We start from the raw sequence: 27,457 nt of genomic DNA on the forward strand, positions 1-27,457 counted from the left end.
CTGCAGCAGTGGCTGCCAACATCAGATTGAAAATGGAAGCACTTTGGAAATATGGAGGAAGCTATGCGGTGCAAAGTTGCAAAGAGAGTTACAGGTGATGCTCTTGGAGAAAGAGGGCTGTTTATCATTTATGTTGGGGGAGGGCTAACATATTCATGGTTTTTCCATTTTCGTGAGGATCCTTAGTCCCTAAGCCCCACAGATATGGAGGAGTAATTGTATACAACTCTCATCATTGATTTGGTTTGGCTTGCCTTCATAGTTTTCCAACTGCAGCCCTATAAATAGATACATTAGTCTTGAAAACACCCAGAAAATATTGTTCCAGCTTGTCTGCCTAACACATATCTAGGTGTAAAGAAGTGGGAAAGGGATTTTCTGGTTGCCTGAAGGTGATTTTCAAACTATACAGTGACCATCAGGGAAATGGCTATTTTTGAACTTGGACTATCATATTCTAAGTGAGATTAAACAGGAAACTACAAATAAGGAACTATGAACCAACTTCATATTGATAACATAAAGATCTTTCAGATGACAGAGATTGGTGGAAATTAATTTGTAGCGCAATGTTACTGGTTATACTCATCCCAATATAATGTGAGACCTATGTTATATGTACATATGTAACCTTGTATCAGGATGGCTATCCTTCCTGTCACATTTCATCTGGGGGGAAAGTGCTTCTATAATCATAGAATTGCAGAGTTGGATAAAGGAATAGTTCAGGAAAAAACAAAGCAGTTTGTTGTACCTTATGTCCTCTTTTGAGTGGTGGAATGTGAGCATTCACAAGAGTCAATTTTCTCCTTCTCACTGGACAGGAGGAGCAAGGTCAGGATTATTAATCAAGAAAAAGGTGAAGATGAAAGTGTCTTTTTTGGGTAGATTTCTTCTTGTATTCAAGTTCATCACAATCTCCCCCAGCCTGGCATCATCCTGTATGGACAATGTAGGCCAACGATGCAGGCCGGGGTCAGGCAGATCCGATGCTTAAATGGCTCTTTAGTACGTTCTTTTTTAACTGGCTGTTTGCTGGCAGACTGCAAGACTGTGTGCCCCTTACCTGCCACTGCTTCCGCATTCCCTCTGAAGGTGACTGGCCATGTGGCTGGAGCCAGCCAAACCATTTCTGCCCTTATAGGCCATGGCAGGGGCTTTCAGTGGGAACGCAGCAGTGGTGGCAGGTATGGGGTTGCACAGAGACAGCAGCAGGAAGGAAAGTGAATATTCATGCCATTGCCATGCTGGCCCAGGGGCAGGAATAGGCCATAACCACAGGCAGGATTCCATGGGGTTGCCCTGTAGAATCCTGCCCATGCCTATGGGTACTAAGAGAAAATAAGAGTAAACTAGAGATACAAGAGATGTTTGAGCAGCATATAGGAGTGTTTTAAAAAAGAGTAAGAGGTTGTAGGAAAAGTGTTATCTCCTCAATGGGGCAAGGACTGGTGTAGAACTAGGGGACAATTCCTTGTCTTATTAATCATAAGACCATGCCATTCTTCAGCTGTAAGAAATGGGACATCCCACTCTTCCCGATGTCTCCTGAACACCACCAAGAAAATAAAGCAAAATGATAACATATACTTGAATACTCATTAATTGGCTGGATACTGCTGGTAACAGGGATCTGGTAGCATAGCTGAGGTTCAGGATTTCTCTTGTTTTTTTAAGGACTCTATGTAAGGCATGGATCAGAACAAAGAAAGAAATGAAAACTTTTGAAAGCAGGAAAGGGGAAGCTATCATCCCTCCACAGGCTGTTCAAATACAATATCCATCATGACGGATCACTGGTCATGTTTCCCAGAGCTGAGGATACATGGAATCCAGGAACATCTGGAGTGGGTGTGGGTTCCTTGCTCTTGCTAAAAGGAGTTCAAATTCATACACCCATGTGCATTTATGTGCCTTCATGTTGTCTGTACAGGGCCCAAAACTGTAGTTAAGAATGTTTCCGAAGACTGACTCAGCACATTCCATTTTCCAAGCAACAATATTTTATCCTCTGACTGCAACATCATGCTGTAGTGATGCACAAGGTGGACCACACACATCTGGATACTGCTAACTGTGTATTTATAATGTGTTAAAATCACAGGTAAGGTCCATTACTTTGTGGATACTTTATGCCCAAATGAAAAACATCTGTGGAAGAAAAAAATTAAAAGGAAAAGTCTATTTTCCTTTCCTTCTCAATTTTACTACCCTGCTGTTTTAATATGTATCAACAGAACCATAATCTTAAGAAATGTTGGCTGCTGGTTTGTGCCAAGAAGAGAGTGACTTCCTGAGCTTTAGATAATACTTTCAATGCAACAGTTTAGTAACTCTGAGTATGTTTTTTTTTAAAAAAAATAAAGGTTTGGACATGTATAATAGGTCTAATTCAGTTTCAGAAATAAATCTCTTACCAGGTAAAAGGCTGCTGATTATGTAAAAACGGTCTAAATCCTGTAATGCACTCGAAGACCACAGTGCCAAAGCTCCAGAAGTCTACAGAAGCTGTATAGGTTTTATTATCAAAGAGTTCTGGTGCCTTAAACAAAACAGTAATAAAAGCAGTAAGAACCAGGAAGCAATGGAGAAGACCATAGGTTTTCCTTTACAAATGTGGACACAACAAGTAAGAGCTTGGGGACTTTCTGCCACAATACACTGTAACTCGTATCTTTAAAAATCTTACCAAATACTGTAAGGTTCCAACAAAAGATGTACATAAACTTCCTTGATCCAGGTCCTTGGCGTATCCCAGGTCTATTATTTTGTGAACTATCTGGAAATAAAATCAAGAGTATTGTTTGTTTATGCTACTTGTCACTTCTACTGCTTTCAGTACTAGTCAGTGTTCAATGTTTAAGAAGCTGATATTTTTGCTCATTTAAAATTTACTTTACTTAACAAAATTTCTATGCTACTTTTCAGTTTCTGCAGTACTTTTCAAGCTATGTGAAGCCCTCCAATTTTCTCCCAATGTGACAGGAACCATTAACCATTATTTGTGCCCATTGGCACAATTTGTGCCCATAGTTCTTCTTCTTCTTTTCTTTCTTTCAATCTTTCCTGGAAACTCACTGGACAGCACCAACTGATGGTTGTGCCATTGTTATACAGAGTTTTTCCCCCACTGCCTATAAATGTTCTTTAACAGGAATATTTGCCTCTGCCTACAATTATCCCTAGTCAAATCCTCCTCTCTTTCATTACCTCTCTGTCTTGGACTTCTCTTCCTCTTTCCCTGCTTTGATGAACTAGTAGGCCAAATCTTACTCTTACTTCCAATTTTGCCAGGTGCCTTTTGGCAGCTAAGCATCATCTGAAGCTCTATGTTGAAATTACAACTCCCACTCATCCCCCGTTCCACTGTATCAGTTACTCCTTTAGCATGGTGTATAAAGTTCATTCTTACTTCCATTAGCTTCTCATTATTAAAAATTATAACTCATTACTGTACATTTATTCTTTCTTACCTGCCCATAGCAGAGAAAACCTTGATATCTGCATTTTAAATGGTTCTCAATGAAATAACCACTTACCTTACTTTGACTGTTGTAATCTTTTCACCACATTCCCCCATCTCAAATTCAAAGGTCTAACAGAATCTAACATCTCATTACAGTGCGCCCACGCCATGCGTGGACGTATTTTACGCAGCTTCCAGCATACATGGAAGCTGCTTGAGGAGCTCCGCCACTTGCACACACCCCATTATTTCCTATGGGGCTCGAGCATAGGCAAATTTTCCCTTATGCAGGGGGATCCGGAACGGATCCCCTGCGTAAGGAGAGGGCCCACTGTAGTTGCTTTAGCTTTGACCACCTAAACCAAACTAACAATAACTGTACTAGAGTACTTTTATTATCTGCCACAGAATCTCATTCACTTAGAATCAAGACCAGAATTTGTACCCCTTAAAGAGTGAAAAGGCTGTAACGTGGTGCATACATCTTCTTTTTCTCCCTCTTCTGAAAGCATTATAATAATTATACAATAATAATAATTTTATTTATATTTTCCTGCCTCTCCCAGATGGATCAAGGTGGGATTGCAGCCAATAAAAACACATACAAAACACATCAATAAAATACAATAACAATAATAATCCCATTACAATTTAACTCATCGTCAATTAACAATAGCAATAAAATTATGCAATGGTCAGAGAAGTGGAGTGGTATCTCCTACACAAAGTCAGGTGGGTAAGCTAGCCGGAAGAGATCCATCTCAAGTGCCTTCCTAAATGCTTCCAAGGAGGTAATAAGGCAGATCTCTTCCGGAAGACTATTCCACAATTTCGGAGCAGCTACAGTAAAAGCTCTTTGGGAAGTCGATATAAGTCTGGTTGATTAATATTCTAGCAGATTCTTCCCAGTTGTGCGGGGCGGATTATGTAGAGAGTACATAGTAACTCGGGCCCAAGCCATGTAGGGCTTTAAAGGTAATAATCAACACGTTGTACTGCGCCTGGAAGCAAATCGGCAGTCAGTGGAGAGACTTCAAAACAGGTGTTATATGGTCAGACCTGGAAGAACGAATTACCAGTCTGGCTGCCGCATTTTGCGGAGCTGGAGCTTCTGATCTAGATACAAGGGTAGCCCCATGCAGAGTGCATTACAGAAATCAAGACAAGAGATTACCAGTGCATAGTCCATAGTCAACACTGAAACAATCTTAATTTTCTGCCATACAAGGGAGTGTGTAACTCCATCAAGTAGCTCAGGCTATCTGATGTGGAGGACTACCAATCCTAGAAACACATACCAGTCCATGAGAAAACAATTAAAAGTGGCACTGCTACAAATAAGTGCTTGTTATACTATCAAATGTGATGAACGAGATTTCCCACCCACCCAATGTACCATATTTATGCCTGTTACCTACAACTCTTTTTGCAGAGGTACAAACCACAGCTGCCTAGGCCACTGTGGTATGACCAAATGTTTCCTTGCTTGTCTCTCTGGTACTTCAGTATCACCCTGGTGATGAGGGGGAACAGCAAGAAAGCATACATGACAGGACCTCCCCAGTGAAACAGGAAAGAATTGCTGCATTACTTTGCTTGATGAATCCAGGAGCAAGAATGTCTTGCAATTGTTCTTGGGAGAGGCAAAGAGATTCACCCTCCGCTGTATTCCACTCTCAGAAGACCAGCTAGACTGCATCAGTATGGAGCACCCATTTGTGGCATAAGTCTGACATTCTGCTCAGAGCATCTGCTAAGATGTCTTCTTCTTCTGGAAGATGGATTGCAGAGATGGAGATACTTCTGATGCTCCACTTTCACAGTCTAAGCGTGAGATGGCACAGGGTCCTGGATTTCATTCCACTTTGTTTGTCCACATTACTATGGAGATGCTGCTAACAACCTAAACCACCTTGCCTCACAGAAGTGTCTTGAAAGTTCAAAATGTTTCCTCCACTGCTAACATCTTGAGGACATTCACTCTCCTCCTCAGTCCTTGATATATTTACTGAGAGCCGTGCTGCATAAGGTCCCCAGCCGTCCAAGGATGCATTGGTTGCGACTGTAATTTCAGGATGTAGAGGGGGAAAAGACACCCCAGCCTGGACATTGTTTGGATGGAGCCACCACGCTAGTGATTGATTAACACTCTTTGGTGTGATGAGATGACGATGAGGGTAGCCCGTCAAGGGACCAAAGCAAGTCAGGAACCAAGCTTACATGGATGCATCCTGACCTGTGATAACAGTTACTAATGCCATAGAAGGCATGAACCCAAGAAGCACTTGGAAAGGCTTCATACACACCCTGCAATTGCTTTGATACTTCATGGCAATGTTTAAGAGGGCTTGTTACTGTACAGCCTGCGTACGTTCAAGAATGCAGAATGGTCCCGATAAATCGCACTGTCTGAGAGGGAGTCAAATGCGATTTTTTTGAAGATGATCAGGCACAAGTGCAGAAGAAAGAAGGTTGATGTAATCAAGAAGCTTGTCTTGCAAATTTGCAAGGAGCCAGTCTTTGATGTAAGGGAAGACAACAAGCCCTTGTGGCATGAGCAACTACTGCACCATGCATTTTGTGAAAACTCGAGGGCAGCGAACAGTCCAAAAATGAGCATGCAAAACCAACCGACCCTTCTTCCTACAGCAAAACAGAGGAACCCCCTGTACAATGGTCAGATCACAACATGAAAGTATGTGTCTTTCAAATACAACACTGCAAACCAATCTTCTTCTTGCAACAGAAGAAGAATGGAACCAAGAGTGAACATCCTAAACTGTTTGGGCAGGATATAGGAACTGACATCCCAAAGGTCCAGAATCGGGTGGAGACCACAGTCTTTTTGGACAGGAGGACCTTAGCAAAAGAATCCCAGCAGAATGGATGGTACAGGGATGGCTTCAACAGCACCTTTCAGAAGCAGTGTTGCTACTTTGTAGACAAGAGTATCAGAGGGATAAATAACACGGATTAACCATGTAGCAGGATGTCAAAAGAGGGAGAAGTGATGGGAAAGGGAATAATCATTGAGTGAAGGGGACAGCTTCCCTTGGTCCTCAGACTTCCTGATACTGGTCTTGGTCTTGAGACTGCTGATACTTCAGACTGGTGATTGCCTTTAAAACAGCATTAGACAAATCACTTCCGGCAGGCCTACCCGGCCAATTTTAAATCATGACTTTTTAATTGTATATAAGTGTATTTTAATGATTTGATAGTGTTGTATTTTAACTATGGGTCTATGTGTTTTTATTGTGTTTTGTATTTTAATATGTTATACCTCACTTCAAGCCTTGAGGAGAGACAGAAAATAAATAGCATTTATATATATATATATTATTATTATTATTATTATTATTATTATTATTAGGCAGATGTAGAGGACTTATGTGAAGAGGAAGATATGAAAGCTTGAATACAAGGCCAGCGGTACCCTGAATGGCTGAAGGACCACCTTTGAATTGACAATTGCTTGGATGAGTTATTCCACAATAAGGATAGCTGCCCCCAGTTTGAAAGGGCTTTTGTAAATCTCAGAATACAGGCGGTTAGGACCCTGTCTGCTGGGAAAACAAATGTTAGTACTTACCCGTGATACATTCATTTCCAGCAGATGAGGGTCCTAACATCCTGCCCACCCGGGTGCTGCCGGCGGCCTCCGACCTGCCTGTTGGTGGACCTGCCTTGTTCTTCTTATTGCTGAATTGGTGTTTCTGAGTTCATGTTTGTTCTTTGACTAGTTTTTCTAAGGTGTTCTAGTTAACCCTTAGCTGATGTTAATAAAGTCCTTGATTTTACCTTACTAGTCGCTTGGTTTGTTACTGACTGAGGCCCAGAGGGGCTAGCTCCTCCCTATATAGGGGCCAGTCTTTGTTTTATTGTCCCTGCCTACAGGAGCAAATTGGGAAGAGCTAACCCAGAATACAGGATGTTAGGACCCTTGTCTGCTGAAAATGAATGTATCATGGGTAAATACCAACGTTCATTTCTCCTTTTGTGTCGTGTCTTTTAGATTGTAAGCCTGAGGGCAGGGAACCATCTAATTGAAAATAATAATTGTAAGCTGCTCTGATAGTCTTTAGGGCTGAAGGGTGGGGTATAAATACCATAAATAAATAAATAAAAAATAAATAAATAAGGACAAGGACAAAAGGCCCAGGTGATAATAAATGGTGAAATAACAAAAGGCCGTGAAATTCAGAAAGGTACGCCTCAAGGGTGCCCAATGTCCGCTTTATTATTTATCTTATCTTTAGAAATATTATTTAATGTCATTAGAGAAAATAAAATGATTAGAGGAATAAAAGTTAAAAATTAAGAAAGTAAATTAAGGGCCTATGCAGATTATACAGTTCTGTATTTATCTGAGCCATTAGAAAGCATACAGAATCTACTAAAACATAGTTTTTTGTGGGTTTTTTGGGCTATGCAGCCATGTTCTAGAAGAGTTTATTCCTGACGTTTCACCTGCATCTGTGGCAGGCATCTTCAGAAAATGCTGACATGGAAGAGAGTTGGCTAAAACAAATAAAGGAATATGGGCTTGTAGCCAGGTGGATGAAGAGTTGGTGAGGGTTGATAGGGCAAGGCAAGAAGCAGGGGGAATGGAGGACCCAGGAGAGATTTGGCCAGGAGAGACCCTGCCCAGGGGGAAGGGGTTAAAAGGCGAGGGACAGGTTGACGAGAGGAGGGGCCAGGAACCCGGAAGACTGGGACGTGCGGAGGCGGTCATGCAAGGGAGAGGCAGTCTGGTAAGGAGCCCAAAACGGGTAGGCTGCCTGGTCACCTTGCAAGGGCCGCACAGTTTGCTGAGAGCTGGGCCCCGGACGGAGGTAGTACTGCCAGACCCCAAGTTGGAGGGAGACTTTAGATACCCCCATGAGGGAGACTGGCGAAGACACACCACAGGACCCGTCGGGGGACTGCTGGGACCCCAAGGGAGAGCAGTGGGAGCAGAGGCCAGGGCCAGAGTTGATGGAGAAGGTTGACGCTGAACCCTCTGAGAAGTGCCGGGGAGGTGGACACGTGGAGACGATGGACCAGGAAGCGAGAGTGTGAAAGACTTTGGGGTGGAGGGCCATGATGAAGTAACCAAGCCTGAACCCAAGTGTATTTATGTTGTGGAAGTTTATTAAGTTCTGTTTGAGTAAAGTTTGAAGCATTGCAAATTAACAAAGAGGTAGAAGCTATGTTGGAGTTAGGGGGTCATTGAACCGTCCAGGAGCCCTTGGCAGAGCCAGCCAGTGTTAGTTCCAAAACCAGATGGATCAGTATGTTTTTGTGTTGATTTCAGACAACTGAATAAGATATAGAAGTTTGATGCATAACCCATGCCAGGAACAATAAATCTTCTTGAAAAATTAGGACAGGCTCAGTTTTTATCCTCCTCAGATTTGACAAAGGGATACTGGCAAATAGTTGAGACCTGAGAAAAAGGAAAAAAACAGCTTTTGCTACCCCTAAAGGGTTGTTTCAGTTTACCAGAATGCCCTTTGGGCTGCATGGAGCAGCTGCTACGTTTCAGAGATTAGTGGACAATTTGTTGAGGGATCTAGCCTTTTGTGCAGCTGCTTATATTGATGACATTATCATTTTCAGTAACATGTGGGAAGAACATCTTAAGCATTTAAGGGCGATGCTGGAAGCTCTTTGAGCAGCTGGTTTGACAGCTAATTCAAAAAAATGTGCCGCGGCTTGCCGTACAGTTAAATATTTAGGACATGCGGTTGGCAATGGAGAAATAAATCCTTTGGTGGACAAAATCCTGGAAGTGCAGGACTGGGTGGAACCTAAGACAAAAAAACAAGTATGATGATTCTTGGGCCTGGCGGGATACTATCGGCAGTTCATACCCCAGTTTGCCCATATTGCGACCCCCTTGACCAATTTGATAAAAAAATGTAAGCCGCGTAGAGTAGCGTGGGATACTGAAAAGCAAAAGGCCTTTGATACCATCAAGGCTTATTTAAATAGCTACCCCATTCTTCGGTCCCCAGATTTAAACAAACCATTCTTATTTCAAACAGACGCTTCGGAGTTGGGATTGGGAGCGGTGTTGACTCAAATTTGGGAGGATGGGGAACATCCAATATTATACCTCAGTAAAAAATTGAAGCCTGCCGAACAGAAATATGCAGCCATTGAGAGGGAAGCATTGGCCATTAAATGGGCCATTACCACACTGCGGTATATGCAGTTACAACCATATGCGTTTACTGTACAACATCGTCAAGGATTGCTACACACTAATGCTGATTTCTTTTCTCACCAGGCGGCCTGGACCTCGACACACACATCAACCCTCTTGGTGGGAGGGTTAGGTAGCCAGATGGATGAAGAGTTGGTGAGGGTTGATAGGGCAAGGTGGAAAGCAGGGCCCCGGACGGAGGTAGTACTGCCAGACCCCAAGCTGGAAGGTACTTTAGATACCCCCAGGAGGGAGACTGGTGAAGACAGACCACAGGACCCGTCAGGGGAGTGCTGGGACCCCAAGGGAGAGCAGTGGGAGCAGAGGCCAGGGCCAGAGTTGACGGAGAAGTGCCCGGGAGATGGACACGTGGAGATGAGGGACCAGGAAGCATGAGTGTGAAAGACTTTGGGGTGGAGGGCCACAGTGAAGTAACCAAGCCTGAACCCAAGTGTGTTTATGTTGTGGAAGTTTATTAAGTTCTGTTTGAGTAAAGTTTGAAGCATTGCAAATGCCTACTGAGCATCCTTTACTTCGGGTAATTGAAACCAAAGGGAACTCACATGTGGTGCCAGGATGTCCCAAGGAGTAAACGTCCCGCCCACAGGACTCTATTCAGGTTTCAGAGTCAATAAAGAAAAAAACAAAGGTCTTGACAATGAATATGATACAAAAAGACAGAGAAATATTGGCTCTGAAATCTGGATACAAAATAAAAAAGAAAGTTAGATATTTGGGGGTGACAGTTACAACAAAAAATTGGACTTTTAAAAAACAATTATGAGAAAATATAGAAAAAATTAGAGAAAATCTGAAAAAAATTGGAAAAGTTACAGTTATCACTATTAGGATGTATATCTATGATAAAAATGAACGTATTGCCAAAAATGTTATTTTCCCCCCAAGTTTATTGATTCATTCATATAATATTGAATGAAGTGCCATTTAAGGATTGGCAGAAAGATACAGTATAACAGATTTTATTTGGATAGACAGAAAAGCTAGAATTATGTTTAAAATACTTCAAGATGAAGTGACAGGAGGGGGATTAGGATTACCAAACCTAAAATTATATTATTTTGCTAATGGTTTGGAATGGTTGAAGGAACAGTTATGCTAAGATGACAGGAATCTGTTATCTCTGGAAGGTATTGATAATTGGTATGGGTGGCATGCTTATGATAAAGTAAAAGTAAACAATGACTTTAAAAATCATTACATAAGAAAAGCATTATGGAGGATTTGGGGAAAAATACAAACCAGGATAAATAGAAGAATTTCAAGAATGCTATCTCCGAAACAAGCTTTTCATTGATGAGATGAAGAAAGGCAAATGGTTGACATATGAGGACCTACTAACAGAAAAGAAAACTACGATTGAAAACTAGAAAAGAATTAAAAGATGAAGACCATAACTATTTAATATATATTTAATATACCTTTTTTATTGTACTGTTTTTAATTATTTCCAGTCCTGGGAAAAGAGTGAGATACAAATAAATATCGTAAATAAATATAAATATAAATATTAAGTGTAACTGGTTCGTATATACACAAATAAAAGAAAGATATAGCAAAAATCATAATTCAGTAGATACAGTGTTTGAAGAAATGGAAATAGAAAAAATAATATTAAAAGAAACAGAACATGTCTTATCAAAGATACATAAGGTATTATTCCAATGGGAAATGGAGGATGAACAAGTTAAAGAGTATAGGTTTAGCTGGGCCCAGGATTTAGGCAGCCCAATCCAATTTGAGGAATGGGAGGAAATTTGAGAAATGGGAAAAAGAAACTAAAACACACTCTAAATTTTTGCATGAAATAAAGCTACAGTTTAGGTAGTATCTAACACCAGAAAGACTATCCAAAATAAATAAATAAATAAAAAGATAACAATGTGTTGGAAATGTAGAAAAGACAAGGGCTCTTTAATTCATATGTGGTAACAGTGTGAAATTGTGAAAAACATTTGGTCCCAAATCCATGCAGAACTACAGAAAATATTATGAATACAAATTAAAAAAGAACCAAAATTATTTATTTTAGGTATAACTTATGAAGAAATTGGGATGTGGTGGCTCAAGTGGTTAAGACGCTGACTCTGTTGACTGTAAGATCAGCAGGTTGGCAGTGTGAGGCAGAAGTGCCGCATGATGGGGTGAGCTCCCATCACTAGTCTCAGCTTCTGCCAATCTATAAGTTTGAAAGCGTGCAAATGTGAGTAGATAAATAGGTGCCACTTTGGTGGGAAAGTAAGTGGTGTTCTGTGCAACCATGCTGGCCATATGATCACAGAGTTGTCTCTGACAATACTGGCTCTTTGGCTTAGTAACGGAGATGAACACCAGTCCCTATGGTTAGACACGACATGACAATCTTGTCAACAAGGAATACTTTTACCTAATAAAGAAATAGATAGAAAGTATGAAGAAAAGCTCTATTATATGTTAACAGCTACACAAGTAATGTATGCAAGAAGTTGGGGAAAAAAGAAATCAGTTACAGAGTGGTATTGGAAATTACTGGACCATATTGCAATGGACAAGTCTAATCAGAAATAAAACAACAGAAAGATTTAATGGTGAATGGTCTTTAATAATAAAAGAAATATAACATAGGCGGGTTACAGACCGCCATTTAGTACGTATTCTATACGTACTAGGGTTAGGAAGGGGCGGTGCTTCCGCAACCCCCTAAGCCTAGTACGTATAGAATACGTACAAGATGGCAGCGCCCTGTTCATACGGGCGCCGCCATCTTTACGTATCGGACACTGTGCGTCCGAACATGTCGCGGCGCCTCGCGACGTCACAGAGGCGCCGCAGAAAGAAGCTCCATTTTGGAGCTTCTTTTTTGCTCCGCAAGGGAGCCGCACAGTGTGGCTGTGACAGCTCCCTTACGGAGCAAACGGCGGCGGCGGCAGGCCACCTCAAAGCGGCGGTCTATAACCCGCCTTAGACTAGAAAAAATTAGTTAACATATAAAGATGAGACTAATAAAGGTAGAAAATAAATGTAAGAACACAGAACAAGAATAAAGGATAAAAAGAAATAAAAGTGGATTAAAGAAACAAAGACTAGATAAAGGAAGGAAATATAAGAAAAGAAAATAAAACAAATATAATAATAATAATAATAATAATAAAATATTTATTTCTATACCGCTTTTCCTGGGAGATCAAAGCGGTTTACAAGTTCAAAGGGAATATACATTTTAAACATGTTACATATATGAATATATATATATAATATGAAAATATTATATATATATGAAAATATTACAAATTTAATTAGATAGATAGATAGATAGATAGATAGATAGATAGACAGACAGATAATTGATAATCATGTTATATTCATGGAAAATTAAAAGTCAGTTTAAATAGTTAGAAATATTTCAAGAAATATTCTTTTAAAATATGACACAGAAGATGAAACCTTCAAAAATCAAATGATCAAATGGGCTAATAGTACTGGACATCCTATTCAAATGTCTCAATGGGAAAAAGTCTGGAAGAATGGAATCACACCGTCTCCCAAAACTTGAGGGAAAACTTCTTCAAAATGCTCTGTCAATGGTATCTCTCACCAGAAAAAATCGCAAGGATTCATAAAACAAAGAACAATACTTGCTGGAAGTGCAAAAAGGAAATAGGCACTTTTTACCACCGTTGGTGGACTTGTAAATGGGATAAATGTTATTGGACAACGATTAACGATCTCATTGGTAACATTTTGAAAGTAAAATTGAAGCTAAAACCAGAATTTTATTTATTAATGATATTTGGAGATGAATTGTTGTTAAAGATAAACACAAAAAGATTGTATTTTATATAGTTTCTCTTGCACGAGTGTGTTTTGCTCAAAAATGGAAATGTGAAGACATCCCAACAAAATAAGAATGGTTGTTGAAATTATACGATAGGATGGAGATTTACAAATTGACGCAGGCATTAAGAGATAGAACCCAAGAACAATTTGCTGAAGAATGGGGAAAAGTAATTGAATTTCTTGAAGAAAATTGGGAGAAAACAGCGACTATAAATTTGTATTAAATTCAATCAGAGATATGACCCTGTTGGTGCTCAATGGTCTGACAAGACACTCCATGAGAACTTATTGGATTCTTACAGGGTGGCAATAGATGCAGCAAAGAATTCCTTCTATGCTGCACTTATTGCATCTGCAGAGTCTTGTCCAGTAGAGATATTCAGGGTTGTTAAAGACTTAACCCAACTGTCTCCCACCCTGAACTTCTTATTGGAACCAACTAAAGTCTACTGTGATGCTTTTAATGACGTTTTTGTGGATAAAATCTCTCAGATAAGAGTCGATCTGAATGCGGGCATTATAACAGAAACAGAAAGAGAGGTGTCCAGTGACTCTGTGGACTATATTAGACTGGATCATTTTGAGTCTGTAAATACCAATGAAGTGGACAAGATTCTTGGAAGTGTAAGGAGGACAACGTGCCCCCTCGATCTTTGCCCATCATGGTTGACCGTCCAGGGAGGGGATACAATGAAAACATTATTACAACTCATAATCAATGCATCCTTTAGGGAGGGAATATTTCCATCTAAACTTAAACAAGCAATAGGAAGACCATTTCTAAAAAAACCCTCCCTGGATCCCTTGGGGAGGACCAATTATAGACCAGTCTCTGGGCAAGTTGATCGAGAGGGCAGTTGCCTTCCAGCTCCAGCTTGTCTTGGATGAAGCCGATTAGGTGGACCCATTTTAGAAGTCCGCCGCCACCGCTGCTGACCACCACCACCCAGGATACTCCGCTCCTCCAGCGGCTTCACAAGTCCACCGCTTGATGTAAACATAGACCCATGAGCAGTGTCTGGACTTGATGTAAACATATTAGGTGAAGATATGTAAGGCTGTGATAACTAATTACAGTTAACTACTTTTGGAGGGAGGGAGGGTGTATTGTTGTTTTATGTGTTTAAAATCTAAATTAAAAAAAAAGTAATTTAAAAAACAGATCCCATTCATATGTACCCAAACTGCTAAGGAATATGCTTTACAAACATAGGGGGCAAAGTTGCTTATAAGAAGCAACAATACAGTGGGCCCTTGGTATCTGCTGGGGTTTCATTCCAGAATCCCCCAGGGATATCAAAATCCATGGATGCTTGAGTCCCATTATATACAATGGCATAGTAAAATGGTGTCCCTTATATAAAATGGCAAAATCAAGATTTGCTTTTTACAACATTTTAGATATGTTCAAGCCATGGATGGCTGAATCTGCGGATGCAGAATCTACGGATACAAAATGTATTCATTTTTACATTTTGGGATCACATCCAAGGAAAATACCTTTCACAATGCTCCTTGACCATATATACACCTGCATCAGCCTTTTTGTAGGAAACTTATGAAGAATTTGACCAGGGCATAGCTAGTGCCCTCTAAATTCTGAGCAATCCTCCCAACTCCATCTTTTCTGTTTACACCATTATCCAGCAGCATTTCTTCTCAACAGTGCTAATTACATTATTTCACCCCATTTTACGGAAGATGGCCAGAAAAGAGTTGGTATAGTGGTCTTGAAATCATCAACGTTTTGTTCTCTCTCACCAGCTGGTTTTAAGTCCTGTCCACTAAATATATACAGCAGTTCTTAAACAGACCCATGTCAAAGCTGTGTATGTTCTCCATCACTCCACTGGCTGCCTATTCGTTTCCAGGCACAGTACAAGGTGTTGGTCATTACCTTTAAAGCCCTCCATGGCTTGGGCCCAACCTACTTAAGGGATCGCTTCCTTCCATACAATCCGCCCCGTGCACTCAGATCCTCTGGGAGGAATTTGTTGCAGTCCATAAAGACCAGATTGACGGCGACCTCCCAAAGGACTTTTTCCGCGATCACTCCCACTTTATGGAATGGCCTGCCAGACGAGATCCGTCAAATTACCAACCTAGAGAGCTTCAAGAAAACTGTCAAGATGGATCTCTTCCGGCAGGCCTTCCCAGAATAGAACCCAGCCACGTAACACTCCCCCAACAGACATATATAAGTGAAGTCTCTGCGCACCATTATTTTATTATTGTATTACTGTTTTTAGATTTTATTGCCTGTAATTTTAATGGATAGGATTGTTTAATCCTTTTTTAAGGGGGGGGGGGGGGAATTGTATATATTGTAGTTTTAAAGGTTGTACACCGCTTTGATTGTGGTAACAAAAAGCGGGATATAAATTGAAGTTTTATTTATTTTATTATTTATTTATCCCTTCTAACATGGGCATGCTTGTAGAATACCAATAAAAACATTCAATTTAGACTATAGGTCAATGATTACCAAATGTTGGACCTCCAACTATTTTGGAGTTCAAATCTCAGAAGCCCCAGCCAACCTGACAAACAGTCAGGAATTCTGGGAGCTTAAGTCCAAAACATCTGGAGGACTAAATTTTGGGAATTACTGCAGGTGATAATCCACAAATTCTTGTTCTATCCAGCCAAAGTAAAATTAAGGAAATTTACAGATGTGCTATTTGAGTTATGCACTATACTTCACTTACCTTCCCACCTTCATCCTGAAGAACTATATTTTCAGGTTTTAGATCTCTATGTATTATTCTGTTTTCATGTAAGTAGTGGATACCAGACCCTGTAGATCATATATTTTTGAAAAAGACATTTTGAGAGGGGGAAAAACAAGTTTAGCATAAATCTAGCCCAATCTACAACATATCTAAGCAGCAATTGATAAGGAAGAATGAAATTAGTATTGTAATTACTCTTGTGCAATTTTTCAGTTCTTGTATAATAGTCAGTCTGCATTCCATTATCAATATTTTTTAAAACAGCCTTGTTTAGATAAAAAACAAAATAATTTCCCAGCTGTCGCCCAATATTATGTCTAGAACTCAGTTTTTGAAACATGGTGGGTTTAGCATCCCTCTCCTAGGAAATGCCACAAGCTGTTACTCTGGAGTGAGACAAAGGTCATCATATCCCCAAAGGTCTCATCCACCAATCTGCAGGCCTCTCTCAGCTCAGCACTACTTTAAAGGAATGAAACTATTTCTTCAGAACCAAGAGGTCACTACGCTGCACTCTAGGAGCAGAGAGGCCAGCTGGCTTTCCTCTCCATTTTGTTCTTGTCCTTTCCTTACCCCTCTTAATAGCTCCTAAGTTTCTACCCTTTGGGAGGCCACCTCCAACTTTTTATACTCATTCATTCTAACTCATAGCAAATATATTCTCAATCTGGTGAATTCAAACTAATTTTAAATTCACATACTACCATCAGAACCAATTATACAAATTAAGAAGTAAGACTATCATAAACATCTTGTAAAATTAAAATAATAAGTATTTAGAATGTATCCAGTCTTTCCAGAATTTAAAAACACAAGCTTTGAGACAAAATGAACTGAGAATCTCGTGGGGGTGGTGGGGTTGTTATAAAAACAAATAGACCACAACTGACATACCAATGTCACTAAGAAGGGAAAGTATCTGGCTTTCCTTAAGACCACAACAATTTTCAGGTAAGTTCAACAGCTAAAAAGAAAGAACAAACAATATTTGAATTAGAAAAGGGAAATATTATTAAATGCTCAGTAATCAGTACAAATACTTCAAAGAAGCAAACATTTTATAAGCAAGCAGTTGTTCATGAATGCAATAGATAAACAGAAGGAGGACTCTGACAATCCAAGATAAGCACCTCTTCAAGTAATCAACTGTAAGTGCAACTTAAGAGTGTCTCAGCTGTTAAACCTATTCAGCTTAAAACAGAGAGGCACCAGCAAGCATAAAAGCTATTACTCATCCTTCCATTCATCCACTATGCCAGTACTTAAACCTTTTTTCCCTTGGGACTCCTCTTTACATCTACATGCAGACGCTGTGCTCCCCCACACAAAATGTAGCAGATAAATAAAAATATTGTATTTATTTAGTATGTGTATTTTCATTCGCACATTCATGTATATCCATATTTTAACATTTTATAAGGAAATAAAATCTTACTATTTAAAATAGTTTTATTTATGTAAATTCAATATTCAACTTAACATATTTGTAAATTTTACACATAAAAAAGGTTGAGAAGAAAAGGAAGAGAAGGAGGGATCACAGCCTCTAAGTCTCATGTTTGAGAACCACTGCACTATGGCCTTTTGCTTGACAATAGACACAGATGGCTTCAGGATTCTTCAGTCCCAGGCATTAGTATCAGTGGACATCATCTGGCACTGCCCATTGACATTATAACTTCCTCCTCTAGCCATACCTAATCCCACCCTAAAATAAACATAACTCTTTTCCAGCATGACAACCCCCTGCTATGTTTAAATATAACATTGTGTGTGTGTGTGTGTGAGAGAGAGAGAGAGAGAGTGTGTGTGTGTATGTGTGTTAAAAACAGGAGTGGAAAGCACACACTGAAACCAGCAAGCCTAGCAGGGCCCACAAAGGGACAACCAATGATCAAGCAAAATTTATCTTTGGCTGAGGAAGGCTGGCTGTATTAATTCCCTGGATAAGTCCCATAAAGCTGCCACTAATGGGTCTGCTAATTCAACTTGATCTGAGAAGTGTGTAGCGCCATTTATTACCTAGTGAACTCCACAGAGACGTCATAGTGGTCAGGCATGGAGGACACTAATTTGAATTCACATGAGAATAATAATAATAATAATAATAATAATAATAATAATAAATCTATTTATATCCCGCCTCTTCCGCTTTGAGGATCGAGGCGGGTAACAGTAGAGTTTATACAATATAAAACAATAAAAACAACAAGCCCCACAAGTATAAAATTAAACAATAAAACATGGTTAAAAATACATAACAATATGGCAAAATTAATAAACAAACAACAAATAAGAAAAATAATAAAAGGAGGGGATTCAGTTGGTTCTGGACATTATCAATCGGGGAAGGCCTGCCGGAAGAGAAAGGTTTTTGTCGCCTTTTTAAAAGCCTCGAGTGAGGATAATTGGCGAATCTCTTCCATCAGGTCATTCCAAGTTTTTGGAGCGGTGACAGAGGAGGACCTCCGGGAGGTCACCGCCAGCCTGGTCTTTCTAGATCAGGGGTAGGCAACCTGCGGCCCGCGGGCCGGATCCGGCCCGCCAAGGCCTTCCAAGCGGCCCCCGAGCAGTCCTGCCGCCGATTGTCGCCGATTCCCCCCTGTTTTTCGCCGCTCCGGGCGCCATTTTGTTTTTCAAAATGGCGGCCGAAGTCTCGCGTGACCTCAGGATGTCAAAGGTCACACGATATTTCGGCCGCCATTTTGAAAAACAAAATGGTGGCGCCCATGTAGGAGGCCTGGTGCAGCCCCTGGAGCACTCCAACAGGGCTCCAGGAGCTGCAGTAGGCCTGCAGCAGGCTCCACCTCGCTCTCTGCCCTCCTCCTCCTCCTCCCTAAGAGCAGGGAAAGGAGGAGGAGGAAGCAGAAGGAGTGCAGAGCCAGGGAGAAAGGGAGCCAGAGCGGCAGCTGCAGCCACAGCGAGGCCAGAGGTCGGTTCACTGGGGGAGGGGGTTAGCTGGGTGTTCTTTCTGCAAATTTCCCTCTCAGCATCCTGTGGCTTTTCTGGGTTGAAATTGTGTGCATGCTTGCTGCAGTTTATTTTCAGTTGCATTGTAGTAATTTCCTTGCTTGTAAGTTTATTAGTATTATTATTATTATTATTATTAGTACTACTACTTGCCCTGGGTGTTCTTTCTGCAAAATCCCCTCTGAGCACCTTGTGGCTTTTCTGGGTTGAAATTGTGTGCATGCTTGCTGCAGTTTATTTTCAGTTGCATTGTAGTAATTTTCTTGCTTGTAAGTTTATTAGTATTATTATTAGTAGTAGTACTTGCCCTGGGTGTTCTTTGTGCAAAATCCCCTCTCAATGAGAAAGAGCAGGAGGAGGAGAAAGAGGAGGAGGAGTGTGACTTTCCAAAGTGCATTTCTGTGTATTTTTGGTGCATTTATTGCTGAAAGGTCTGCTGTAACAATGATAGTAGTGGAGGTGGTGATAATGATGATGATGCTTCGGTGGAAGCTCCGCCCCATAGGGTGGAAGCTCCACCCCTGGCATGTGGCTCCACCCCTGGAGGGTGGAACCTCCACCCCCAGCATGCGGCTCCGCCCCTGGAGGGTGGAAGCCCCACCCCCGGCATGCGGCTCCACCCCCGGAGGGTGAAGCTCCACCCCCCAGCTTCGGCCCCCCAGTTGTCTGAGGGACAGCAACCTGGCCCCCGGCTCAAAAAGGTTGCCTACCCCTGTTCTAGATTGTAAGAGGTTTTTTCCTGGAGGATCAGAGAGTATGGGAAGGATTGTATGGGAGGAGGCGTTCCTTCAAGTAGACTGGACCCAGGCCATGTAGGGCTTTATAGGTGATAACCAACACCTTGTACTGTGCCCGGAGGCTAATAGGCAGCCAATGTAGTGATTTTAAAATAGATGTAATATGGTCAAACTTGGATTTTCCTGCAACCAGTCTGGCTGCCATATTTTATATCAATTGGAGCTTCTGGACGTGGCACAAAGGTTGCCCCATGTAGAGCACATTGCAGAAATCAAGACAAGAGGTTACTAGAGCATGTATGACCGTTTCTAGCTTCCGCTGCTCCAGGTACGGGCGCAACTGGCGTATCAGCCGAAGCTGATAACAGGCACTCCTGGCTGTCGCATCAATCCAAGAAGACAGTTGAAGCGGCAAATCCAGGAGCACTCCTAAGCTGCGGACGCAGTCTTTCAGGGGAAGTGTGACCCCATCTAGAACTGGCGAACTTATCCTCATACCCGGATTGGGGTTACCTATCACGAGTACCTCCGTGTTATTTGGATTCAGTTTAAGTCTATTTTCCCTCATCCAATCCATTACTGGCTTCAGGCAGTCATTCAGGGGGGAGATGCCCTCCTTGGTCACTAAAACAGTCCAAGACATAGAGAAATAAATTTGGATGTCATCAGTGTACTAACACCCCGCCCCATGTCTCCAGATGATCTCACCCAGCGACTTCATGTAAATGTTAAACAGCATGGAGGACAGAATGGCACCTTGAGGGACGCCAGATGTCAGCTCTCTCATAGAGGAGCAGCTGTCCCCCAGCATCACCATCTGGAATCTGCCCAAGAGGTAGGAACATAGCCACTGCAAAGCAGAGCCAGCGATTCCCAACTCTCTCAGGCGTTCCAGAAGGATACCATGGTCTATGGTATTGAAGGCCTCTGAGATGTCCAAGAGCACCAAAAGGGCCACACTTTCCCTGTCAATGCACAAAGCAGAAGTATCTTAGCAAAACTTTGCACTGGTCTGATAAATAATAATTCAGATCAGAGATCACGATTCCTTCCTATGGGAGGACCATCTGAAAGGCCAAGTTTCCTTTAGCTTCCAGCCTCAGAAGGCCCCCTGTCACTAACGCTTGCCCTGCGTTTACCCTTTTAACACTAGCCCTAAGTGTATATGGCCCGAAGTGTCACCCTAAACTACACTCAATATTTTAGGTAAGTCTGTTCTTCTTTACTGTTGATGATAATCACTTCAAGTCAGAGTCAAGCACTGTAAAAGTAAACAGTAACTTTTATTGAGAAACAGAAATAAAGTGTCTTGTGTGCATTAGCTTCAAGCTTAGTATGGTTACATTAGCATTAAACACTTGGCAGGCTTTTAGACACTCTTTAGAATCACAGAATCATAGAGTTGGAAGAGACCGCAATGTTCATCCAATCCAACCCCCTGCCATGCAGGAAATCTAAATCAAAGCATCCCCAACAGATGGCCATCCAGCCTCTTTTTAAAGACCTCTAAGGAAGGAGACTCCACTACACTCCGAGGGAGTTTGTTCCACTGTCGAACAGCCCTTGCTGGCAGGAGGTTCTTCCTAATGTTGAGGTGGAATCTCTTTTCTTGTAGCTTGCATCCATTGCTCCGGGTCCTAGTCTCTGGAGCAGCAGAAAACAAGCTTTCTCCCTCCTCAATATGACATCTCTTCAAATATTTAAACAGGGCTATCATATCACCGCTTAACCTTCTCTTCTCCAGACTAAACATCCCCAGCTCCTTAAGTAGTTCCTCATAGGACACCCTCCTTTGGACACGTTCCAGTTTTTCAACATCCTTTTTAAATTGTGGCGCCCAGAACTGGACACAATATTCCAGGTGGGGCCTGACCAAAGCAGAATAGAGTGGCACTATTACTTCCCTTGATCTAGATACTATACTTTTACTGATGCAGCCTAAAATTGCATTGGTGTTGTTAGCTGCTGCATCGCACTGTTGACTCTTGTTCAACTTGTGGTCTACTTGGACTCCCAGATCCCTTTCACACGTAGTCTCGTTTATTTATTGTACTCTCTTTCCCTAAGTATAGCCACCATCCAGGCCAAAATAACTGAACCAAACCAGAGTTAACTGCCACAACTGACTTTGTGTTTTTAAAAATTTCCCCTCTTGTCAGGAGGCTCCTTCCATCAAAACAGCTGGGCTGGATTTCACTCCTTTGTTCTCTGTTGCCTGGCAACTGGCGATCAAGCTTCCCTTCACCCCCCCAAACTAGCCAGCTTTAAAGCACTCCATCACAATTCCCATCTGGGTTTCCCATTGCAAGCCCTGAATCAGTAGTAAAAGCAGATGAATCAAACAACTCTCAAAGGATAGTAAAAATCACTTTGGCATCCATCAGCATACAGTACCCCCAGGCATTGTCTAAATACTCTAAAGAGTAGAGAATTTACAAGTTACTTTCCCCACAGCTGTCAGACGCAGACAAAAGTGGGTGGGGAGAAATAACAGTCTAGAAAGAAAAACAAGTTGTCTGTAAGCAAAACATGGAGAAAGAAAGGAAGGGATAAAATGGCTAAGAGAAAATAGAAACGAAGGAAAGTTAAGGCGAAGAACATCTGACTTGTCCTGAGACCTAAGGAAGAGCTGGTGGATGATCTAAGGATTCAGTAGATTTCTATGGTTTGATAATGATTTAACCTTACCCCCTCACCATTTAGGATTGCTGTTTCCTTGCCTCTGCTAGCAGCAGAACAATTCAATGCAGATATACATGGTGTGCATGGATGACCTGCCTCCAGCACCCTGTACCCCAGGACAATTCATTTCTGGTCAGGCCAATGAACAGATGATGTCTGGGTAGCAGCCCAATTATGTGTTCAAATTGAGTGTATTAGGATGTCATACTCATGTGCCACTTGTAAGCCCAATTAGATTCCGAACAATTCACTAAACAAATATTTGTAAACAGAGCATACACATAAGAGATTACTGCACTACACTTTCATAGTGCTGCTATTCCACTTTTATGGCTCTGGCTGTCTCCTGTTGCATTCTGGGGTTTGTAGTTCTATAAGGCTTAAGAGCTCTCTAGCTGAGAATCTGAAATGCTTTTCCCTCAACTGCAAATCCCAGAATGCCACAGGAAGCAGCCAAAGTGGAATTGCAGCACTATAAGAGTGTAGTGTGGTAATCTACAGAGACATCTTGTTTGTCCTGTTTGCAAGCAGAATTTGATTTATGTATCCTAAGTAGCACTGTCACGGGAAAGGAAACTAACAGGGCAAAACACCTCCAAAACATCTACAGCTCGTTGGTTGTATGTCATCTTTGGAGGCCTTAGCCTTGGGCTTTCCCCCATTCCACATACTTTGGGCGCTGTATACCAAATTCCAACAGAAAGCTGTCAGGAAAGTTAACTGCATGGAAAGAGTAAGGAATACATCAGCTTTGTACAACAAACTGAAAGCCAAGCTACAGTCACGTAGTTAGAGATAAGTCTTACCTTCCTGAGATCTCCCTTGGAGCAATATTCCATTGCCAATAGTGGAACATCATTAACAAGGAAATTCATTTCTTCAGGCACTTCACAGGCTTTTACAATATTGGGGTGGTTCAGCCTAAAGAAGTGGGAGAAATAAATACTATGTATTCAGAAAATACTCAATCTACGTACAGTGATTTCCTTATGGGTAGCTGGAAATTTCACAATATCAACATTTTGTGTTGAAACTGGAATAAATGAAATCATAGAATCATAGTTTGAAGAGACTTCAATGGCCATCCAGTCCAACCCCATTCTGCCATGCTGAAACTCACAAGCAAAGCACCCCGGACAGATGGCCATCCAGCCTCTGTTTAAAGACTTCCAAAGAAGGAGGCTCCACCACTCTCAGAGGTGGAGATTCTGTCTCAAAATTAGGAAGAATATCCTGACAGTAAGAGCTCTGGTTGAAAAAGCTCTAACTGTCAGGACATTCTTCATTTTTTTATTTTAAAATGTTTTATTTAATATGAAAAACAATTACAATACATAATACCAAATAACACAGTACCTACAAACAATTCATATACACAGACACTATGCACGATCTGTTAACAAAAACAAATAAAAAGCAAGTCATAGTGTTCTTATAAACAGATTGCTTCCTGATTAGTCATACCAAACTTGATCAAATAGATAATTCCGCTACTTCTTTTTTATTATATAACATAATCATAATAGTGGTCTCTGGTATCATCTCTAATTAGCTTTGAATTAGCTTCAAGATAATGACATGAGAGAAGTTTTACTATATCTATGTCAGCATTATTTCCCAACATCAGCTATCAAGAGAACTTAAAGTACTTGCAAGCTAATACATTATATATGGTACACTTATGTACTCATACCACATACCACTATTATACTACGAAATGTCCAAACTAAGGCGGGTTACAGACTGCCACTTACGACACGCTCTGCGCGTGCTAGGGTTAGGAAGGGGCGTGGTAGGGCTAGGAAGAGTTGCCCCTTCCTAACTGGCCCTGGTCCCAACACGTGCGGAGTGTGTTGTAAATGGCGGTGCGGAAGTGATGCCGCGAGGGCGCGCTTTGCCCCTCGCAGCACCACTTCCGCGTTTTGAAAAGGAGCGCCATTTCGGCGCTCCTTTTTCGCTGCGCCGGGAAGCCTCGCGGTCTGGCCACTGGGGCTTCCCTCCGCAGCGAATGGCGGCGGCAGACCGCCCCCTTGAAGGCAGTCTGTAACTCACCTAAGTTTTCCTTGAGGTTTTAAATAATAATTCTCTTATACTGTAACGTTTCCTAGAGGGTATATTAGCTTATAATCATAGTTACAACAATCTAGTTTCTTAGTCAATATTATAATAATTGAATTTATAATTCTTCCTGATTTTGAGACAGAATCTCTTTTCCTGTAGCTTGCATCCATTGTTCCATGAAAGTATGAAGTATGAAATTCTTTATTATGGCCAAAGACCAGCATCAATATAAAATATAACATAGAAAAATAAATAATACACATAAAAAGATTGCTTGGGATAAAAATCTGTCAACTAGAAATGTAAATAATTAATTTCTGTTACATTTAAGATAGCTTCATTTAAAATAAAATAAAAAAAATAAAAATAAACCTTTATGGATTTCCGCCCTTAAGCTAGAAATAATAAAGGTAGATTAGCAATATCAGATTTTAACCAGACATGCAGTACCAGACATGACACAATATTACGTGTTTAACTTTGATCAGTTGTTCTTTTCCTACAAGTGATTGCTAGTGCAGAAAATTGTGCAACTTTATATGTTATATGTGAGTTCCAGTCTGATAATAGATAACTTAAATAAAAAACTTCAGATCTCCCAGGTACATTCAAAAGTATAGGAGTGATCAAATCTCTGCGAGCATTGTCATAAAAAGGGCAATGAAACAATACGTGTCCAACATTTTCTGTATCTCCTGAGTTACAGGGGCATGTTCGCTCATGAACAGGAGTCTTACTAAATTTACCCTCCAGTAATGCTGATGGAAGAACATTTAATCTAGCCACTGTGAAAGCTAGTCTATCCATAGAAAGTCTCTGAAGATGCCAATCACAGATGCAGGCAAAATGTCAGGAATAAACTCTTCTAGAACATGGCCACATAGCCTGAAAAAACCCATAAAAAACTATGTCTAACAACTGTTTGATCAGCCCATATGCTTCTTAACTAAACATCTCTACCATGTGGGCATCAGTCAGCTAGGTCAAGGCAGTAAATGCCTTACAAAGAGAGGTAATAGTCCCAGGCATCTTTAAAAAGAGGCAGTTGTGAGATTGCTCCTAAAGAACGTATTCAGGGGTATCCATACTGACCATACAGCAAAATACAACAAAATCCCAAATCTACATAAGGTCAAGATCTTTACTGGCGAACCATAATGCACAAAATACATAACGTAAGCTTTCAAAGCTTCACTGGCTCCTTCATCAGGCAAGAGATATTTAAAACTCATAGAGGAGAAGAAAAGTGATGATGGTAGAGTCACAGGCCTACATTTTGTAACAAATGTTGTTTCTCTTGTAATTCAGTTGTTTTGGAGGGATCTCAATGCAGGCAAAGGGCACTCTTCTCCTTGACAATTTGGGGACAAGAGACAAAAGGCAATATAAGACAGGTAATTACAGCACTGTGTAAATTTACAGCACTTTATAAATAAAGGTTAATATTAATAATAATAATGATGCCTAATAAGCACTTGTTGAATATGGTTGTTTAACCACTTCTGGATCTGCCTAAAATATACCTGAATATACTTGACTGTAAGTTGACCTCATGTATAAGCCGAGGGCAGGTTTTGGGGCCAAAATTATGAATTTTTATATGATCCCTGTATAAGTTGAGGGTAAAACTTAGAGGCATACAGCAAAGGATGTAAAAGATGAAGGAAAGGAAAATTATGCCAAAGAATGCTGCTATTTACCTGTCCAAGCATTCAAATGGGCCAGAAGCAGCACCACAGTTGAGAGAATAGAGGTGGGCTGGTGCTTCTTTTACTACTAATAATAATAATTTTTATTTCTATCTTCCCACTTCTCCCAATGGATCGAAGCGGGATCACAACAAGGTTAAAATTACAATTACAATACTGCAGCATTAGTTACTGCACCATTAAAACCACAGTTAAAAGAATAAAAGCATAAGAACACAAAAACATAAAAACCTGAAAACTTTAACAACAATCAATCACAGGGGCAGCTGGTCTTGTTCCATGCTAGTGATCTTCATAGGCGGTCAGGAGGATAAGTGCGGTGAAAGAGCTCTGCCTTTACCACCTTCTTGAAGGTTTGTAAGGATGTAACAAGGCCGGTCTCCTCTGGGAGTCCATTCCAAAGTCTAGGGGCAGCTATACTGAATGCCTTTAGGGAAGTAGAAACATGTTTGGATGCTGGTATCTCCAACAAATTCTTCCCACTTGTTCTAACAGTGCGGGGCGGATTGTATAGGTAGATGTGATCCCGTAAGTAACCCGGACCCAAGCCATGTAGGACTTTAAAGGTGATGACCAACACCTTGTATTGTGCCTGGAAGCTAACTGGGAGCCAGTGTAGATCTTTCAAGATAAGTGTTATATGGTCAAGTCTCAAAGAACTAGTGACCAACCTGGCTGTCGTATTTTGCACTAGTTGAAGCTTCCGAACTTGATAAAGGGGTAGCCCCATGTAGAGCGCATTGAAGAAGTCAAGACGAGAGATTACCAGAGCATGCACTACAGCTTCAAGGTCCTTTCGGTTGAGGGAGGGTCGCAGTTGGCGTATCAACCGAAGTTGGTACCAAGCACTTCTGCCCGTCGCATCCAGTTGAGATGACAAATGTAGAGACGGATACAGAAGTACTCCCAAACTGCGAACTCCATCCTTCAGGGGAACTGTGACCCCATCAAGGAGTGGTGGACAAATTTCCCTCCCTGGACCTAAGGAACCTATGGCAAGTACCTCCGTTTTCTCTGGATTCAGCTGGAGTTTGTTTTTCCTCATCCAGCCCATTACTGACTCAAGGCAGGGATTC

At 41.1% G+C, this 27,457-nt stretch overlaps 1 protein-coding gene across 6 annotated transcripts in view; it reads right to left on the reverse strand.

Annotated features, from left to right (window-relative positions):
- The window catches only part of LOC149318990 (inhibitor of nuclear factor kappa-B kinase subunit alpha-like), a 79,919-nt gene that overhangs the window by 45,849 nt on the left and 6,613 nt on the right, over positions 1-27,457 (reverse strand). For all 6 annotated transcript variants that reach the window (XM_089510878.1, XM_089510876.1, XM_089510879.1 and 3 more), the window contains exons 3-7: positions 23,418-23,532; positions 17,117-17,186; positions 16,199-16,287; positions 2,690-2,779; positions 2,418-2,542 (exon numbers count right to left, since the gene is read on the reverse strand). In XM_089510878.1, coding sequence (XP_089367004.1) covers positions 2,418-2,542; positions 2,690-2,779; positions 16,199-16,287; positions 17,117-17,186; positions 23,418-23,532 — 489 coding nt within the window. The remainder of the gene's footprint in view (positions 1-2,417; positions 2,543-2,689; positions 2,780-16,198; positions 16,288-17,116; positions 17,187-23,417; positions 23,533-27,457) is intronic.

Source organism: Sceloporus occidentalis, unplaced genomic scaffold (assembly GCF_023333645.1).
Source record: "Sceloporus occidentalis isolate IW3139 unplaced genomic scaffold, rSceOcc1.0.p SCAF_2, whole genome shotgun sequence".
Lineage (NCBI taxonomy): Eukaryota > Metazoa > Chordata > Lepidosauria > Squamata > Phrynosomatidae > Sceloporus > Sceloporus occidentalis.